At 36.5% G+C, this 21564-nt stretch overlaps 1 protein-coding gene across 1 annotated transcript in view; it reads left to right on the top strand.

Moving 5' to 3' along the window:
• The first annotated feature begins 7114 nt into the window (after positions 1 to 7114).
• The window catches only part of LOC114031732 (gamma-1-syntrophin), a 488334-nt gene continuing 473884 nt past the window's right edge, over positions 7115 to 21564 (top strand). The window contains exons 1-2 of the mRNA XM_027846876.1: positions 7115 to 7126; positions 7996 to 8130. Of these exons, the coding sequence (XP_027702677.1) occupies positions 7115 to 7126; positions 7996 to 8130 (147 nt within the window). The remainder of the gene's footprint in view (positions 7127 to 7995; positions 8131 to 21564) is intronic.

The raw sequence follows: 21564 nt of genomic DNA, 5'->3' as shown, positions 1-21564 counted from the left end.
GATGTTTAATGCTTGCTGATCAATAGGAAAGGATGCATGAGAGAGACGCTTTGGCAGCAGCATCAACAGAGCTTGGCAGTTGTTTAGATGGTTGAAGCAGAGAGGCACTGAGGGACTGGGAAAAATCAAATATGACTATTATTTTGAACCTGAGTAATAGGGAGAATGGTTGTGCCATCAATAGCAATGGGAAAGATAGAAGGAAAGACTTGATAATTTCCATAGCTTAGATTTGATTTATACAGCCCAGAGAAGAATTGTTACAGGGCCATGCATGGTCCACTTATAGTGATGTTATTGGCTGAGCCCCAAAACAATTGACTAATCATATTGTGCCTCTGTAAAGAACTACAGTGTCTAGCATGTTTATCTTTAAGATGTCATCATGGAATTAAGATGCTAGAAGGGTCTTCAGTATCATCTAGGTCAGCACTTTGATTGTGAAGGGGGATCTAAGGCTCTGAAAAGTTGAGGGACTTGCCCAGAGGGGAGGATTGGATGATCTGCAGGTGCTGTGGAGTCCATAACAAGTTTACAGCAGGACCAGATCTTCTGATGACAAGTCCTCAGTGTTCTTTTTACTATATCAGAGTGCTGAAGATGTTTTTGCTTCTAAACATGTAATAAACATGACTTTAATTTCTTTTATCTTTCCATTGACTAAGGTATACTGACTAGGCTATTCCTTTAAATGACTAGGAGAAGTCCAGTTGCTTGCTTATTTTCAGCTTCCACTGTGAAAATCAAATTTCATTGGCAAATATTTGTTTAATGCCTTCTATGTGTAAGTCATCGGGTTATGCATTATGTGGGATGTAAAAGAGAATTAGACACATTTCCTGCCCATCAAGAGCCTTATAATTCAACTATAAATAGAAGAAACAAAGAAAAAAAAAGAAAGATTTCAACAGATTCAGTCAAGTGAACTTGTTAGTTATTTTATTTCAACAAACATGCTTACTATATGAAAGTTGTTACCATCAGTGCTTTGGAATTTGACTTAAATAACAATAAAATCAACAATACAGGTACTATCAGGAAGCTATATAAGATGAATTATCTAATAAATATTTTGGGCTATTAGAGCTATCATTTCTGAGGAGGGAGAGAGAACGCAGTGGACTGAAGTGGCTTGTGAAAGATTCAGGGAGAATGTGCACTGAAAGGATGGGCAAATATTTAGCTAGGTAGAGAGGAGAGAGAAGGAGTTCTGGGCAAGGGATCAACAGGCATAAAGGCAAGAAATGAAATATAAATCTGGCTTTATGTGCCTTTCATGAAATTAACTTCAATGTACTCATGTTGTTTTTAGTATTCTACAATGTATGAAATGTCATACTCATTAACAGTTGTGAAGTTTCATGGTTGAAAAATTCTATATTCTGAAGTAGAAGCAAACATGTTAATTATTATAGCTGAGGCTATAGTGCCTGATTACTTAACAGTACATGTTATGGACTGTGCTTCAGTTATTATTGAGTCTCTATTTTCAGTTTCATTTCTTACAGCTTGTTCAGACATTTGCTTTTCTTGTGATATTTTGGTTCTAGGCCTGAATGGAATATGTGGTGGCAACCTGAAAATTTCCCTCGAAAAATGCCTTTCATTTTGCCAAATGACTAGGAATATTGGAAAGAGATATTTTTGGTCAGAAAAATTGTACTAAGATAACAGTTGTGGTATAAAGGGGTGGAGAACCTGTGGCCTAGAGGCAACATGTGGCCCGCTAGGTTCTCAAGTGCAGCCCTTGGAGTGAATCCAAACTTCATGGAACAAATCCTTTTATTAAGGGGACTATTTATTTATTTATTGCTTATATTTATATCATAATAAATATATTTTTCTATTATTTATTAAGGGGATTTGTTCAATAAAGTTTGGATTCAGTCAAAGGGCCACATTTGAGGACTTAGAGGGCCACATGTGGCCTCCAGGGAACAGGTTCTCCACCCTGGTAGTAAATAGAGAGCCACCTTCAAAGTCTGGAAGATACACATTCAAGTGCCGCTTGACATACTCTAGCTTTATGACCCTGAAAAGTCATGTAAGCTTTCAGTGTCCCTGGCAACTCTTTAAGACTATAAATGTGGGGCAGCTAGGTGGCGCAGAGGATAGAGCACTAGTCCAAGAGTCAGGAGGACCTGAGTTCAAATCTAGTCTCAGACCAGACAGTTGACACTTACTAGCTGTGTGACCCTGGGCATGTCACTTAACCCCAATTGCCTTGCCAAAAAAAAAAAAAAAGACTATAAGTGGCAGAGCAAATATTTTTCTGCATTGATAAAGAGAGTTTTCTCACTAAGAGTTCCCCATACCAATAAAATCACAAGACTTCAAAAAACTCTCAACATAAGCTTTTTTTTTTAATGGAATCTGTATACTTATAAAGATATAGTTAAAAAAAAAAACCTCTGTGTTTCTTTTCCTATATACTCCAATGATATCCACATAATTTTAGGAAGTTTAATGGAGGTTGTACTCATATTTGATAACTACCACCCCTCACTCCAGAGCACTTGTGGAAGGACTTAAGCAAGAGTGACACACAAGATGAGAGAACATGAATATTTTGGTATCTCATATACTGGAGGAAAGATCCATGTTGATGTGAGCACAGATTCATCAAAATATTTAAGTATATTTTAAATGACACACTTAAAAAAATACAAACTTGAAGTGCTTATTTAGTCCAAAAATCTTTGTTCATCTGCCCCAGGGTAAATGGCCCAGACTGATATATTTATTTGGGCCATGCAAAATTGATAGGCACAGTCACATTAATTTATAGAATGTTTTATAATGATTTTAAAATATATTTATCTTAATTCAACTCAAACAAATATTTATTCAGTATTAATAAGTGCAGTTAAAGAAATATTTAACTACATTTGAAGTATTGGGCCAGGAACTTTGTAAGACAGAATGACACTATATGTCAAATCAAGTCGACAGATGTTTATTAAATATTTACTATGAAAGAAAGGTAAAAAAAATAGTTCCTGCTCATAAAAAGCTCACAGTTGGGGGAAACAACATGCAAACAATTATATACAAACAAGATATATACTGGACAAATTGGAGGTTATTTCAGAAGAAAGGCACTGCCTCCCAAATGTTTCCAAGTAAAGAAAAAAAAAATAACCTCCTCTTATAACTTGATGATACAAAAGTTAATGTATATGGGGAATAATATTTGAAAACTGAAGATATACTTCAGTGGAAACAGTGGTACTTGGGGCTCCTTACCAAGATTTGCAATGCCAGACAGTAATTTTTTGTTCTACTTTGATCTTAATTGGAAGTGTTATAGAATCAGTCCTATGCATACAACTAAGAAGTAGTAAAATGATGTCTTTGATTTTCTTTTACTTTCTAGTCCTTTCCCCCCTGCCTCCTTGGAAATCTATTCATTATTCAACAATTTACCTACCTCTGTACCAACACACAAAGCCTGACTGTGTGGGGGAAAATCTTAGCAGAGAAGAGTCTAGAATTATGTCCATGGGTCCTGAGTGATATCAGGGGAAACTACTTTTTTCTCAAGTGACCATGAGTTTTGCTTTTAGAAGAACTGTAATTATGGTGTAGTTTGAAAGATATTGGTTTGAGAGATAGAAGGGCCTGAAGGGTACTTCCTGGTCTTCAACTAGCTAGCTGTGTAAGCTTAGCACAGTGGTATAAACTCAATAGCTCTTGATTTCCTTGAGTGTAAATAAAAAGAAGTGATAGTTAAATGGCAGTGTAGATAAAGTAGCAGGCCTGGAGTCAGGAAGACTCATCTTTCTGAGTTCAAATCTGACCTCAGACACTTACTAGTTGTATGACCCTGGGCAAGTCACTTAACCCCATTTGCTTTAGTTTCCTCATCTGTAAAATGAGCTGCAGAAGGAAATGGCAAACTACTCCAGTATCTTTATTAAGGAAACCCCAAATGGGCCCATGAAAAATTGGACACAACTGAAAAAAAATGACTGAATGACAACTAATAAGAAAAAAAGTTTGGAATTTATGAACTCCAAAATCCTAATTGCTGTGTTCTCATGTTTGTGGCAGAAGTGTCTGGACACATTCTTCACAGTTATGACTATATTGTCATCTCTATCGACTGACAAATCTATGTCTTCTGACCTGTATCTCCTACTTTTATAAGGCATTTCTCCTTGGATATCCTGCTGGCAATGTAAACCCTACATGACCCAGAGTTAATTTTATTCCCAAAAGTGAATTCTTTCTGACTTCCTTATTTCTGTTAGTGAGGATACCATGTACTCAGCCTTGCATATTCAAAAACTGAGTATTATCCTTATCTTTTTTTCTTCTCCTTTACCTTCTGAATCACCTAAAATCCTATTCAACGCAGCTAAATGGCTCAGTAGACAGAGTGCTGGACCTAGAATCAGAAAAAAACTTGAATTTAAATACTGCTTCCAACACTTACAAGCTATATGACCCTGGGCAAGTCACTTGACCTTTGATTGCTTCAGTCTCCTCCTCTGTAAAATGAGAATGATACTAGCATATATAATTTATATGTGAAAGTAATTTATTGTTATAATGAAAGTGCACAGGAATTTTAAAAAAGAATGGGATTTGAGAGGGAGAAGAGGGAAAGGGAGAAGGATGGAGAGAGAGGAATGGAGAGAGGGAAGGACATAGAGAAGAGGGAGGGAGAGAGAGAAAGAGAGAGAGAAACAGAGAGAGAGAGAATAGAGAATAGAGAATATCTGTATATTCCTGAATGAAAAGGTAGGACCTAAGTAGGTCCTTAAAAGAATGAATGGTAGAATTTCAAAATGTGGAGGTGGGGAGAGAGTCTGTTCTGAACATGGAGTTTCAAGGTGAAAGTTCTTAGAAGTAGAAGATGACACTGGGAAGACAAGATGCTTAGTAGTACAGTTTGAGTATAACAAACAGTGCATGAAAGATGAAACTGCGTTGTAAGCTAGAGATGTAAGCTAGGTTGATGTCAGTCCATGGATGTTCTTGAATGAAAGAGTAAAGAATCTACAAGGTAAGGTAATGGACAGTCACTGAAGATTTTTGAGCAGGGGAGCTATGTGATCTCACTTGTGCTTCACAAATATTACAAAAATAACATACCACTACGTATTTAAGTGAGTTATTCTTCAAAACATTGTCAAAATGAGAACGGTATATAGACCATTTTTATTACTTCATATCCATGTAGAAGAAAAGTAAATGTACCAAAAATGAGTTTCCTATTTATTGTACACTTTATGTCATCAGTATCTTCTAGTTTCAATCTATTTTGATGCCCTGCACAAATTGCACTGTGAATAGGAGGTATTCCCCTACAAAAAAAATGCAAAACAAAATCAGTATTTCAGTTTATTCAAGTATTCATTTATATTCAGTTCAACAAATCTCATTTATTAATTCATTATAATTGAAGAAACTTGTTGAATTCTTAGTCTGTGCAAGGCCTTGTGGTAGATGTTGGGAATATTTACAGTCCAATACTTCAATGGTTGTCATCTGATTGGAACAAATCATAGCTCCTCCAAACATTTATATCTGATTTAATTCTTGTTTCTGCAATTGTGTGAATAAATGCTCCATAGAAGATCTACCTAATATCCTTGAGGTTATTGTCTGATTTTGTATTAATATTTCATATATAGTAGTGTAGCACTCAGGCTGATTGTTTCCTATCTGTCATTCTTCCATCCTGATAAGCCAGTTCCCTTCTCTAGTCATACATCCACTTGATGATGCCTTTTATTTCAATTTATTGTGTGCAAGTCACATTTGGAAAATGTCATGTCTGTGGGTTAAAGAAAAAAAAAGACAGAATCCCTGTCCTCGAAGCTTTGACAAACTATTAGGTATAGTGTATTAAAGGGGTCATGGACAGCTAGGTGGTGCAGTGGATAAAGTCCCAGGCCTGGAGTCAGGAAGACTCATCTTTCTGAGTTTAAATCTAGCCTCAGAACCTACTATCTGTGTGGTCCTGAAGAAATCACTTAATTTGCCTCAGTTTCCTCATCTGTAAAGTGAGCTGGACAAGGAAATGGCAAACCACTATTGTATCTTTGCCAAGAAAACCCCAAATGGGGTCATGAAGAGTCAGACATAACTGAAACTATTAAAAAACAAAAATTAAAGGAGTCACAATGTCCCAAGTCATTCAAAGGAAGGTAAGATGGCATCTAGATGGAAAAGCTTCATCGTGATGCTATCTGAGGTAGGCTTTGAAGAAAGAAGAACATTTCAATAGAGAGAGCTCACTGTCTATGCTGAGGGAACTAGGTAACATATATATCCATCAAGTCATTTTACTTTCTTGGGCCTCAATTTCTTTATGTGTAAAATGAAGAATTTGTACTAGAAAACTTATGATATAATTGCTGACATTAGAACCTGTTACCCTCTGGCCAAAATAATAGTGAATTCACTTCTAAGCATTTCCTTTGAATATTTAAATAGAATTAATCATTAATTTATGACTTTTTACAAATGTAAAAGAATACTAAAATTCTTAAGGAAGATGCTATAACTGACAAGATACAAACAATTCATGTAGAAATTCTAACATCTAAAGATAACCAGACAAGGTAGGGATAGTTTTCTCTTTAAGCCCAGGCATCACTGCATCATTCTATGTTCTACTTTAAAGTTTATGATACAGTGAGAATGTATTTTAAGATTGAGGGAGGCTTCCTACTTTGTAGTGATTCAAATTTTGTAGTGATTAAGTAATTAAAAGAAGAGTCCACTCACTGAGTAAATACCCCCCAGTTCCTGTACCCTTATATGATACAAATCTCATGTTTTATCTCATCTGTTTATCATTGGGTTCAGTTCTTATAAGGATCTCTTGAAGTGGGAGAGTTTGAGCAAATTATTTGCTGTGCATTTACGTTTGTATTCTTTGTGGCTGGGTTAATACCAAAGACTTAAGAGACCGAAAAAAAATCAAAAGAAACAATTGGTTCAGTGGTTTATTGTTCATCTTCAAGGATCTGTAATTTCATCAGTACATTTATTTCCCCTACCACAGAAGCAGGAAAGAATTCATTCGTGCCTTAATTATTGGTCTTAATGACATCATGCAGCTGAAAATTTTCATCACTTAGTAGGCAACTTTCTGAAGATGAGTTTATCCGCACTAGATAGGCCAATCCTTTGGAAGATAGTCATGGATTGAGCCCACATTGGAAACTTTTTCCCTTTTGGTAGGACTTATCAGAGCTTTTAATCTTTTGGCATTGACCTTAAGAACTCAGGATTACCTCCACAACATAATAATGAATCAGGGTAGGTAATTAAAATGTCTCAAACAATTGATTACCCTACTGTCCCTTTCCTCTCCACAGAACCAATTTGCTCAATCCTTTATAACCTTTTTTTTTCTTCTGTGGGGGATGGAGTGGGGTGGTGGTGGTAGGAACACATATACTCTGGCTCCCTCCTAAAGGGCATGAGTCAATGGATTGCTCTCTACAGAGATTGTTTATGCCAGAGCATATGTGTACCTGCCTATGGAGACAAAATACTCATGTCCAAATCCATGAAAACTGCTCCAAATCAACTTCCTGCTATAATATTTCTATTGTATATAGTTATGTAAAAGGGGATCAGTAACTACTGAAGTACCAGAATAATGTTAAGAAAGACAATTCATATATTGTCACCCTGCAATTAAAAAACATTCAAAACCAAGAATTAGAGTTCCTTTTATTTAGGAAAACTGGAGGCAAAATTCTCATTTTTAACAGAGAATCTTATTGTTCATTTTCTGATACACAAACTCAATTTCCTCATAGCTTTACTTTAATTTAAATGGTTACTTTCTTTTTCTTTATGCACAAGAAGCACTGTTAAAGTTTTAATCTTACAATCATCAGGGTATTTGCCCAGCTCACAAATGCTATTTAGTCTTGATGTTTTAATGTAATTTGGCCATTGAAATAACAATCTGGAAACTAAGCATTCTATTTTCCCTCTCTTTCTTTCCTTTTTTTTCCACTAAAGACAAAGACAGGAATTTGTTTGCTGCAGGATGGTAATCAGGAGCCTTTCAAAGTGCGACTGCACCTAGCCAAAGATATTTTGATGATCCAGGAGCAGGATGTGATATGTGTGTCTGGCGAGCCTTTCTATTCTGGTGTAAGTAGTTTTTTCTTGTGTTGAAGTTTTGTTTTTGTTTTTGTTTTTGTTTTGTTTTGTTTTGTTTTTAATCAATCTATTCAGAGAACTTGCTCAATGTTACCTGCAAGAACTACATAATAATAGTACTGCCTACGTGTACCTCTTGTTAAATCAAAGAGAAAAAATATTTCTTTAACATAACACCCATTTTAACCTAGAACTGAACACCAAGTACTGTTGTATAATCTGATGTTCTATGGTCTTTTATTTTTATTATATGAATAGAGTGGCTCCCATTCTTTCTAGTCACCAAAAAACTATTCAGATGACATGCCTAGCCCTCTTTCCATTTCCCATAGGACCTTCATGAGCAATGTGTGGGTTACTTTGCCCTTGTACTGGTATTCTATTGCTATCACATTTGACTTTTGGAGTTAGTGTTCAAACAATTTACTTCACTCATTTTCAGTGAAGCATGAGGCTGATATGTAGCCTGTCACTGAACCTTGAGTGAATGATTTTCCCAAGTGGATCACATATGAATAATTGCATGGGTGTTATTGATGGAATGATGTCAGAGTTGTAGTGTTTTCTTCTGTTGACATTAAACTGCTGTTGACATTAAAACACTAGTCCAGTAAAGGACTGTGAATTTTATCTTAAAACTTAGATTTTCCTAGAAACAAAGTAAAGGCCTAGAATACTTCATTAGTTCAAATTAAATTTTATTGACTAAAAAAGAATTAACCACTTCTTGTTTAGCTTACATTTTTCATTTTAAAAATGTGATGTTATGCTTGTGCCAAATTCTGTCCAGTGTAACACAGAAAGGCTTTATCTTCTGAGTGTAACCAGCCTCCAGAGTGTGGTTGTATAGGCTTATAGGAATTATATCCAAGGAAACATTCTAAGTTTCCCTTGCTTAGAAAGGAAGAATGAGTAGCTCCTACATATCTAAAGTCCAACTCTAACTCGCATAGCCATATGTAGAATCATGATCCTTTCCTCTCCAAGTGAGAAGAGCCCACATTGTCACTTTGGAAGGACCATATAATATTTATAGGTCTACACAGCACCACTCTAGAGCCTGGTTACACAAGGGTTGCCCTATCTGCTTTTGAGAACATTTTTAAAGATGGGCCATTGAATGACCTGCTCTATCTTGCTCTATTGATTAACCTGCCCCCTTTGGGTATTCAGAACACATTCATAAAACATTAACAGTTTTGCCTCAGATTGATTACTCTTTGTTGCATGTTGTTGAATTACTGTTTCCTTACTCTCTAATACCCCATGGAACCGAGGCAAGGTCTTAAATCAGGAGGATCCTTCCAACTAAGGATAATGAACATTTCACAGACTATTAACTATCTTTTTGTCACAGACCATTTAAATCATCTTGAATCATGTGCTCCAGTTGTCAAAGCTGATTGGAGAAATCCCATAAGGCTACTCTTCCTTCACCTTAGTTAGTGATAGGATAGTGATAAATTTATTTTGTATTCTCAGAAAGTAAGACTGATGTTTTGTACTTGTATGATTGATGTAAGCCAACATTATTTTTACCTTGTATCTAGAATGCGTGCACTCTAGCAGATCCAGTACTCAAAAAAAGTTTTTGTTTATTTGTAAGTTTTGTCAGTGGAGATAATGTTTAAGGCAGTGGTGCACAGACCTTGTCTTAGTATTAAGGAGAATTGAAACAAAAAAAATGAAAAAAAGCTCAGAATGACAGAGGAAACTTAGATCAAAAGTCATGACAGAAAAGTCAACCTGTTATGTTTGTAAAGTATCAAATCAATAGCTCAAGATATTGCACTTTTTCCTCTCTCTTTGAACAATGATAGCATCAGGTGTGGGACTGTAAGCTCCTCATTCACTACTGCACAGCAGACATACTTTCCTCTTCCTGACATAAACAGGAGAAGATCAGAGAAAAGACACTTATAGGAAAAGCTATCTCAACTGTTTATATCAAGAGCTCTATACTCTTTTCTTTGCCCTCCCAAATCATTGATACTATCAGACCCCTGAGGCTACAAAATAGATGTGGATGGCCAGAGAAGGCCCTGGCAAACTGAAGCCATGCTAGAGCACCAAGAGATGGCATTCTGTTACCTCTACTGCCTTCCATTGCAACTATGATTAAGGGAGATAGAGTAAAGGTCCACATCATTCTATCCATTTTTGAAGTTTCCTGACAGAATGATGACCTTGAAATTTGATATTTACTATCTTGGTCCTTTGAGGAATCCTTTCAGCTTATAAATGTTAGAAGACTGAGGATTTTTCTAAAGCTACTATATACTGATGACTGCAGCCTCAGAATATATACTATATATGTGATTATGTGTAGTATATATATTCATTACATATACACATATATAGATAGGCACACATACGCATATATACATACATGTATGTAAATATATGCATATGCTTATTGTGTATTGTGTATATATGTATATAAGCACATCATATATGCATATATGATATATATGAGATCACAAACTATTTGGTAGAGTCATCACAGAGGTATATACTACTTATCTTGCTAAAGAATACTAAATGTCCCCACTCCACACTAAGAGTAACCAAACATGTAGCCAGTGACTTTCTTTGAACCTCAAAGCTGAAAGGTGTCATTAAAATGATATGATAACCAGATAGGCAAAGAAATAGAAATTAAAACCAAGTTCAGTACCAAGATTCATCTAGGCTCTATTTTTGTAAAACTAGTATTAATTAACTACTTTTCAATAACTTTCAGCATAGCTAGGAAAGAGGCAAAAATTGTCATTCTTGATTCTTCATTTCAACTCTCTCTACCCCTTTTTGTGCCCTTAGTGCTCTCATACTCAAATAATCCCTTACATAAGTGATTACTGAGAATCTGGGACTTTTTTGTTATTATTCTTCAGTTGTTTAAGTCATGTCCAACTCTTCATTATCGTATTTAGAGCTTTCTTGGCAAAGATACTGGACTGGTTTGCTATTTCCCCCTCCAGCTCATTTTACAAATGAGGAAACTGAAGCAAATAGGGTTAAGTGACTTGCTCAGAGTCTCACAGCTATTAAGTGTATGAGGTCAGATTTGAACTTAGGTCTTCCTGACTCAGCTCTGGCACTCTATCTACTTTGCCACCTAGCTTTACTTACTTCGCTTTATTGCACCTATTAAAAATGACCCATCTAATACCATATTCCCTCAGGGCCTCCCTCGGTTCTGGTCTGCATGTCTTTATGAGGCCAGGTGTCAGAATACAGTGATGGCAAGGTATCAAACTCTAAATCCACTTAAAGAGCTACCAAGCTGGGGAATTGTTCAATCTATTACACATCTATATTGTTCAATAAACTTAGCTAAAAGAGGCAGAGATACCAGGATCTGTTTCACAGAAACGATGGTACTACGTGATAAACTAGAGTGGTATATATGACAGATACTTGACCTGGATTGATAATGGAATGATAAGAAGTTGGCATGTAATCTATATAAGCAATATGGTGGGTGGAATTGGCAACTGGGTTTCAGCAAGCTTCAGAATGATGACATGAAATAGTTCTCCGGGGTCTTAAAAACAATCGATGGGCCATGGTATTCAGTCATTGCTTCCCTACTCAGCAAAGATGACCATTGAACATCTGGCAATCCCAGAATTATGGGCAATGCACTTTTATATAGCACTTAATCAGTCATCTCAGTTTGACCTCTATGACCTTACTATGCTCTTGAAGTTAAAGGTGACTTATGTTAGTGTTGTAGGATTGGTGCTATCCCAGAAACTGAAATATTTTGTGCTTTATAGCCACTCTCATCTGGTAGAACATCTGGTACTGGTGAATCTATACAGATAGCCATAACTCAGCTACTGCAGAAGTCATTTTAATAAGAAAGAAATGGCAATATAAACCCAGAATTTCATATACCCATTACTTGTACACTTCTACTAGTCCAAAGATACCTGTGCAAATGGAAATTACCGTTAATGTATACTACTGTCATCTGTCATCAGAAAGGCTCAGAAGAATGCCTAGATTTGGAGATTATGTTTATGGATTTAACCAGGTTAACTAACTCTGCACATCTCATCTATACATATATGAAATCTTGCAATAAAAATCTTCTAAAAATTTATGAACATAATTCATTTTATGAAGGAACAGTCCCTAGAACTACAAATCATTCCGTGTCCCAGACACTGTGATAGTCAGTAACTTTAAAAAGATAGTTATGCCACACCCCTGATATCAAGGCACTTACGTCTAATGAGGAAAAGACAAATAAATTAAACCTGAAATATTGAAAAGAGATCTAGGCAAAGTGATATTAGGAATTTGAAGAGGAAAAGATATTGAATGCTACTTATGGCAAAAATAAATAAGTAGATAGATAGATAGATAGGTAGATAGGTAGATAAACAAATAGATAGCTAAGATTGATTACACCTCCCTCAGCTTTCTCTCCCCTTTCTTGGCATGCCTGGAGAGCAGAGTAACAAATGCTTCCCAACGCCTTCCTTTATAGAGGGCAGAAACTGAACTCTCAGATCACTTCATCTTGTATCTGCTGCCCTGTTTTTGAGTCATTTTCAGTCACTTCTGACTATTTGTGACCCCATTTGGTGTTTTCTTGGCAAAGATATTAAAGTAGTTTGTCATTTCCTTCTCCAGCTCATTTTGCAGATGAAGAAATTGAGACAAACAGAGTTAAGTGATTTGCCCAAGGTCATACAGCTAGTAGATGTCTAAGGCCAGATTGGAACTCAGGAAGAAGACTTCAGGCTTGGCATTTTATCCACTGTACCCTCTAACTGCTCCACCTGTTTTCAACTCAGTGGATCATAGCACATCCTCCCAACACCCCCTCCGCCTTCCTATCTCTTTTTGTGTGCTGTCTCCCCTTTAGATTGTAGCTCATTCAGAGTAGAGACGATCTTTCTTTTTATTAATTTTCTCCCCAGAGCTTAACACAGTTCCTAGAACATCATATGTGCTTAATAAATGTTTATTGGATTAGATTTTGGATTGTTCTTGTGACTTTTTTTTTGTTAGATGGAATTCCTAATGGGGAAACTTTCTATCAGTAGAGATCAATACATTTTCTGGACCTTATGGATTAGCAGAATTACCTGCAGCATTGAGCCATTAAATATGTGTCTGAGGCAGGACTTGAACCAAGAATTGCTTGAGTTTGAGCAGGGCTTTTTATTCACTATATTATCTTCTCTGTCTTGAGAGGCAATTGAAATCATAGGTCCAGCATGCCCATGAGCACATACACACCTATAGAGCAAGTATGCTCTGGCCTACTATTTCAGAGTCAAGCTAGGTATATGTTTCCTATAGGGTGCTTGAGAGAGAGAGAGGTAGGGAAAGAAGGAGAGAGAGAGAGAGAGAGAGAGAGAAAGAAAGAGAGACAGGGAGAGAGAGTATGTGTGTGTGTGTGTGCGTGTGTGTGTGTGTGTGTGTGTATGTGTGTGTGTGTATGTGTGTGTGTGTATGTGTGTGTGTGTAGTGATGCTTCCTGGCTCCTTGAAGGCAAAAACTACCTTTCTTTTTGTGTGCATTTGTATCCCAGCAGTTAGCACAATTTCTATTATGTAGTTGTAAGTGCTTAATATATACTTATTACCTTCCCTGAAGGATTTGTGGGTATTTTTCTACTGCCTTTAACTTAAGTACTCTGTGAATGGATTTCTCCCCCACAGTTAGTTATCAATGACTAGTGCCCTAATTCCATTTAACTATCTAGCATCCATTAGTTTTTACAAAGAAATATTTACTTCAAAGCCATAGGCAAGAATAAAAGTACAAACATTTCCCCCCAATATCTTGTGGGTGTACTCTCTCCTATGCTACCTTTGGTCTCTTGGGAAAGTTGACATAAATTTAGCCCATTTGATACATAGTATTAATACCACTAAGTTGACATCTAAAGGCAGCATTGCAGCTGGTTGAATACTTGTCTCATTTACCACTTGGCTGGGCTCCAAAGGTCACTGACAAAGATCGCTCCTTGCTCTTCAGGGCATCCATTTTGAGCTAGTTCCAAAACTCTTAAACCTATACAGCCTATGCATCAACCTGTCAAAAGGACTGATAAGTGGTCATCTATGAAGACATCTAATGTGTATATCACAAGGAACTAAGAGAAATGATTTAGTCAATGAAATATGTACCAAGTGTAGTCAAGATTCCAGCTCTGCCTCCAACACCAGCACGTCTTCCACTGTCTCAGGTCAGGTCCATTTGCTCAAGATATGCTTCTCTTTGTTCTGATGGTCAGAAAGTGAACCTCCTCTGTCCCTGCCCTAATAATTCAGTCAGCTTGTGGAAAGATATGAATAACTTTTGTCATCAAGGTACCATTTCTTTCAATGTTCCTCTTAAAGAAGAAATAACTGTTCAAGTAATAAAAACTAGTGATACTCTATGTGTACTGTGGCAAAGTATTTATAGAAGGGCTATGTGATTAAAATCAGAATCAAGCATGGTGCTTACTATTTCACTGTTGTGTAATGTGAAGGTTATAAAACCATTATATGAGGAAACTTTACTAGTTTCACATGTAATGCCTATAATGTTGTTGTTCAGTCATTTTTTAAGTTATGTCCAATTATTCATGACCCCATTTGGGGTTTTCTTAGCAAAGATACCGGAGTGGTTTGCCATTTCCTTCTCCAGCTCATTTTACAGATGAAAAAACTGAGGCAAATAGGGTTAAGTGACTTGCTCAGGGTCACACAGTAAGTGTCTGAGGCCAAATTTGAACTCACAAAGATGAGTCTTCCTGACTTCAGACCAGGAATTTAATCTGCTGTGCCACCAGCTGCCCCATACGTGTATTAAATAACACCAAAAAAATGTGCAGAAGCATTCCAGATGTTATAGAGGCATTCTGGAAAGATGGTGGAATAGGTCAGAAATTTCCAGGATCTCCAGATTTCCTCCACAAACAAAAAGGAAATTGCTATGAAATGAACATAGAGCAACAAAAATAAAGGGATAAAGCAGCTGCCCTCTAAGACAACTTGAGAGGACCTCAGAAAAGACAGGACCTTCAGGGGCTGAGGTTTGGCCCGAGTGAGGTATAGACACTTCCAGGTCAATTCCACTGAATTAACAAAAAGCTGATCCTGGAGCAGCTCTGTCAGGAAGTTGAAGACTTTGGGAAATTTCGCCTCAACTTTCACTTCACTCAAAGCCTCAAGAAATTTCACCTTCGTGAACTTTTACCTCACAAACTTTCATCTGAAGACCAGTAGATGCTGAGTGAGGGAAGGCTGAAGGACTGGCTGCTGTTTCTGGAAGCCAGGCTTAGCAGTGCTGACCAAATGTAATCCTGGGCTGTGGCTGTGGGCAAGGAAGAGTGTCCAGTGAAGGCAGTATTGCAGGGAGCAAGGACATTTTGGGGACAGTTTGGCTGGGGGTCCTAAATGTGACTTAGGAAAGGAGAGGAGTCCTTGAGGTTGAGCCCCTGGACAGATTTCTGAAAATAGCAGTAAGGAGGACCTGAGGCCTAAGGTATATTACCCACAACTCAAAATTAAAATTTAATGATAATGATAAGCAGCTAAAAATAAAATAAAGCAAGTTAATGATTAAGCAAAGGAAAAAGAACCAGACCATAGATAGATATAAAGATCTGGGTTCATATACAGAGGAAGATAATGAGGTTAAAAAAAAAGCCACTCCTATCCCAAAAAGTAATGTCAAGTGGTCACAAGCCCAAAAAGACTACTTGGAAGAACTTAAAAAGGAATTAAAAAATAAAATAAGAGAGAGTGAGGAAAAATTAGGGGAAAAATAAAAGCAATGTAAGAAAATTATGAAAAGAAAGTTAACCAGTTGGAAAAAAAGATACAGAATCTTAAGGAAGAAAGTAACTCCTTGAAAACTAGAACTGAGTAAGTGAAATCAAATGACGTTATAAGACACCAAGAAATAATAAAACTAGAGAAAATAGAAAAGAATCTGAAATATCTCATTTGGAAAATAAATTGAGGAAAGATAATACAAGAATTGTCAGACCTGAAAGTTATGATTAAAAAAAATGTGGATACAATATTACAAGAAATTCTTAAGGAAAATTGCCCTAAAGTTCTAGAAATGGATTTGGTTAAAAACCCAATATGTCTTTGATAATTAGCATTGTGGGACAAAACATATGAATTTTGATTATAATTATATGACAGGAAAAGTAAACAGAGGGAAATTTAAGGGGAGGTAACATTTGTTTTGAATTTTATTAGTCAGGAGGTACTACTGCTTTATAGTAGATGGCATAAGACAGGGTAGTTCAGCTATTTCCAGACCATTACATGATGGATACAACAAATAAGAGATAATGTTTTTTAAAAGGTAGGTATTAATAGAGCTAAGGGTAGAACTTACTGGTTTGTAGAATTTAGAGCTGGAATATGCCTTACAAATCTTTTAACTCAACTCCCTCATTTTACAAAACAGGAAACTGAGGGCTAGAGAAATGAAGTGATTTGCTCAAGTTAACAGAGTACCAGACAGGCTACTGATTATCATCCAAAAGTAAGATCTGGGTCTCTGTTAATTAAATATGCCCAAATAACAACATTAGCTATAATAATAACTAATAATAAATTTAGAATCTTTAGAATTTACACAGCATTCCCCTCATAACAGTCCCTATATAGTGTAATCTTAATATTCCCTATTAATAGATAGGGGGAATGAGGCTCATAATACTTAGGTGACTTTCCCAACCTGTTTGACTACCGAGTGGAAGAGTCACATGGTACGTAAGGTCTAGTCTTCTGACTCCGAGTCCAATGAACCTTCCACTACACTTAACTGATCAGTTACCTAACAGCCTCATTATCCTTAATCAACAAATTTTTGGATTTCCCTTTAACACTTCAACAATTCAAAGAATCCATTATCTCATCAGAGCAGGTAATCCTATTACTGAAAATCACAATGTATTTCCACTCTCTTATTTTGAGCAATGCTTGCCCATGTTATTCCATAAAATCTCCATAGAGGATTAACCTCAAATACAAGAAACTTTTTGGGCCTTTTTTTTACATTTTGAGAGCACAGAAGTGCTACTCAGGCTGCTTATCTCTTGTTCTTCAATCTTGTTACTTACCCAACTTATAGATATACAAATATATAATAATACATAAGCATATATATATGTATATGTATATATTCCATCTTTTCTTGTTCATAGATCATCATCGGAAATATGCAGTCTACTCATGCCCAATTTGTATCTCTCCATTGACTTTTGGTTCACTGAAATTTTCATTCTTTGGAGATAATAGTGTTTCAAAATTCACAAGCATACAGTAATACAGAAAAAAAAATGTATTGAAAAGGATAGGAGGGGCAGCTTGGTGGCACAGTGAATAGAGCACCGGCCCTGGAGTCAGGAGGACCTGAGTTCCCATTATACTTACTAGCTGTGTGAACTTTGGCAAGTCACTAACCCCATTGCCTAGCCCCCCCTCCCAAAAAGAAAGAAATAAAAAGAATAAAAATAAAAGGATAGGCTTTATGAAAAGAGCAGCCTGAGAAAATTAAAAGCACTTTGAAATTTTTACTCCAAAGACAATCAAGTTAGATGTCCTCTTGCTATTCAATTTTGTTGCCATTTTCCATCTGCAATGTCTGTTATATTGCATAAGTATACATATGTACATGCATATATGATATGTATGACATATATAGATATATAAAATGACATATATGTGAGAGAGAGTAAAGTGGGTTGATCAGGGGAATCAGGGAATTCATTGATTAATTTTATGATCAATCAGTTTGCTAGACTTATGAAGTGGTTGGGCTTGGTGATATCTGATGGGCACCTCCCAATGAAAACAGTGATCATATTCTGTGTTTTGCTGACGGGGGGGGGCTTTTAAGGAGGTCCAAGGACTGGGGTACTTTTAGCATGATTGTTTAGGACTCAGAAGGATGCAAAGCCTCTTTCCTGCTTTATGCTAACCTATAAAAGAAAGTTAGGTACTGAATGCTATTTCCTTCCCTTTCTTTTATTTTCTTCCTTTTTCTTTTTTCTTTTCTTTTCTTTTTAACATTTGCCTTTTCTTAGGACAGAACAGAGCTTGGTAGAAAAGGCCTGTGTTCTTGTCAAAAGGAGATAATGCAGGAGAAATTGCGCATTTCCTGCCCCACAGCTTTCTTGACCACTCAGCAGAGAGTAAGTTGGTGAGTCAGTAAACATTTATTAGTTGCCAATTCTATGTCAGGTACTATTGTAAGGGCTGCTAAGTATAGAAGAGACATGATAGTAAACTTTTCCAGCTTAAAAGATATCAGGAATCTGGATAATGGTACAGTTTCTGCAACTGAGGTAAGAAACCGAAGTAGACATCTGTGTGGCCTCAAAGATGAATTCATTAAGTCCAACCTCTTCATTTTACATATGAGAGAGGTACAGAAAGAGATGAAAGAACTTGTCCGAGGTCACATAACGCCAAGCTTGGATTCAAACCCAGGTCATCTTACTATAAAATGTGTGCTCTTTCCATTATATAATACTAAAACAAGGCTCTGAATCCCAATTTCCTTTGTTAAGGAAAGGGAAATACAACTTTTCTACTCAATGAGATCTCATGATCTGTTTTTTAACTGAAGAAGGAACATTTATGTAGCACCCACCTTGAGTTATTGCAACAACCAGTAGTTATCTTACTAAGTAAGAGAGTCTTGGAATCTGGGCTTCTTGCCAAAAAAAGTAGGGTGTTTTAGAAAGTGCAAGCTTCTAGGGATAGCTCCTGAGTAATATAAAATTCAGATGATCAGAAACTTTCTACCCCTTCCACCATGGCTCTCCATGTGAGTGATTCCAGCAGTAAAGGTCTGATAGAAGAGCAGATGCCTGTACATAAACTCCAAAGTATATTTACCTTCCAGTAGACATGAGTAGTCTATAAAATGAGAAATTTTTGTATAGGTAGGAATTTATTATCAAGGTGAAGACTGCTATGAAAGTTTTCTGCCTTGTGAAAAGAACATTGATTGAACTTAGACTCTTTTGTGATTCTGGAAATGTCACTTAACCTCTCTCAGCTCCAGTTTCCTCATCTAAAGAATGAAGATAATAATAGTGCTTAACCTCAAAAAATATTATAAGGTTCAAATGATATAATACATAGTGTTCTAAAAATTGTAGTGCAATTTAAAGCTATTAAATCTTAAAACTGCACTAAGATTTTGCGGATGGTCTGTATATATGAAGTATTTTTACAGACCATAAAGCGCTACGTAAATGGAAGCTGTTTTAACTATTGACAGAAGGAACTGTTTTTCAGATAGAATTGTATGAGATGGCCATTGAGATCCCTTCTGGTTCTGAAATTTTGTGATTCTGGTATCCTTTTTAAGCCATTTCCCTCATTCATATAATGGATGTGAGGATATTGTGTAAGAAAAATGTTTTAGAAATGTGAACTATTATTTAATTAGATGAAAACTAGCCATACACAGAAATCAGTTTAGGAACTGGAGAGAAAATAAGTCTCTGCTTGTTTTGATTGACAAGATTCCTAAGTCTATGAGATGCTACTAAATCACCTTTCTGTCCACTCTTTATCAACTCTTTGTTGAAGCAGCCAGAGCTATCACCTCTAGGGCAGTTATTAGAACTGACAATGCACAGACTCCAGCAGTGATGGCAGCCACCCTGCAAAGCCCAGTAGCTGTTGCTACAATGATTATTCTGGCTTTCATAACGGATATTCTAGTGGAGGCAGCATGTTAATAGGCATAAGTGTGATGGACCAGCATCTTCAGTCAGGGACCCTTCTTTGTATCCACTGGTGACAGTAGGGAGAACCTCTAGTAGTGGATTGATTCCTTGTGATGAACCAATGACTCAGGGCTTCATCTATTACTAGCTCAATCCATGCTGCAGGAGAATGAGGGGACATTGGCAAATAGTAGCACTACAACAGAAACTCTTTGGGGTACAATTTTGTATGAGATGGGATGTAAGGACCTGGCAAATCTCGGGTTGTGGGTTGGTAGGAAGGGAAGGTCACTGAGAGGTCAAATTCCTAGCCTTTTGACAAGAATCAAACCATAAAAGTAGGGGAAAGGAACACTGGTGAAAAGTGATGAGAAAGAATCAGACCCAAAGCATTAATCAATTAACCTAGTGAGGGCCAAGCAAACCTGGCAATTCAGCAGGATAGGCATGGGCTCTATGAGGCTTGTACACAGTGCTTCATTTGCTTCTGGACTGCTGGGGGCTGTCTTTTTCAAGCCTGTTCTGCCCACACAGTATTGGTTCACTAATGAACATCAGCTAGTACTGACAGGATATGCCTTGACTGGAATGCATCTGAATTGTCTTTCTGTGAGCAGGATAGGTTTATTTATAAGTCATTCACAATTCATTTCAGGGCAATAACATCACTGGTTTGAGTTTACTGCTTCTTCAGCTAAAAATAATAACTTTTTAAAAGAAATACCTGCATAATACTATCAAACTGTGTTAAAAATACTTGGAAACAACAGTTTATAGACAAATTTCTGTCATAGTTTGTAGCAAGGACAGCTTGGCAGAGCCACAATTTACAAACAATGAAGGATTGTTTCAGTTTCAGCAGGTTATGTCCCTCCAAACATGTGTCTTTTTAAGTTCTTGTTACCTGTCAATGGTATGAGGAGGAATCTTAAAGTTGCTTTAATGTTCATTTCTCTCATCGTCAGTGATTAAAGCATTTTTTAAAATGTGACTATTGATTTAGGTGTATTTTTAGAACATTTCCTGTTCATACAAGGAGGTTGGTGTGCATAGGAACAAGGTTCACAGCTTTAGACATTCAAAGGAATGTCAGTGATAATTCACTCCAACCTCTTTTATAGATGATAACACTGAGTCCAAGAGATGAAGTGATTTGCCCCGAGATCACTCAGCTTTTAAGTAGCAGAGCAGCTCACACTGACTATCCCATTGCCTGAAAAATGTAAGACATTCAAATAAGTGTTTGTTGAATGAAAGAATAAATGGCCTGGTTAATTGCTCCTTTCTGTTTCCACTATGTATACACAGAATCAGAGACAAGAACTCTTTAGTGATTATTATACCTGAGAAATGCAAAGTACATTAATAATTTATTTTTTGTTAAAATTAGGAAATGATACCTCATCAGGTATGTACTGTGAATGCAAAGAATTTTTCATGCTTATTGCTTATGATTGAAGTGCTCCTAATATAGCATTAGAGTTAAGGAGTCTAGGGATATACTGAAGATTATGAGTTTATGACTTTTATCTTATATCTAAGAAAACTGACTAATGAAATATAGATTAAATATAGATTGATAGGCTGTACTGTGCATATTTTACACCTGTGATGTCTATTGCATCAGTGGTGTCCATTAGGATCACACACTCCTAAAATAAAAGAATATGGTCTGGAATGTAATGCTGTTAGTATAGTAC

Source organism: Vombatus ursinus, unplaced genomic scaffold (assembly GCF_900497805.2).
Source record: "Vombatus ursinus unplaced genomic scaffold, bare-nosed wombat genome assembly UNPS02015255.1, whole genome shotgun sequence".
Lineage (NCBI taxonomy): Eukaryota > Metazoa > Chordata > Mammalia > Diprotodontia > Vombatidae > Vombatus > Vombatus ursinus.
This window is presented reverse-complemented; position numbering and strand designations above follow the sequence as displayed.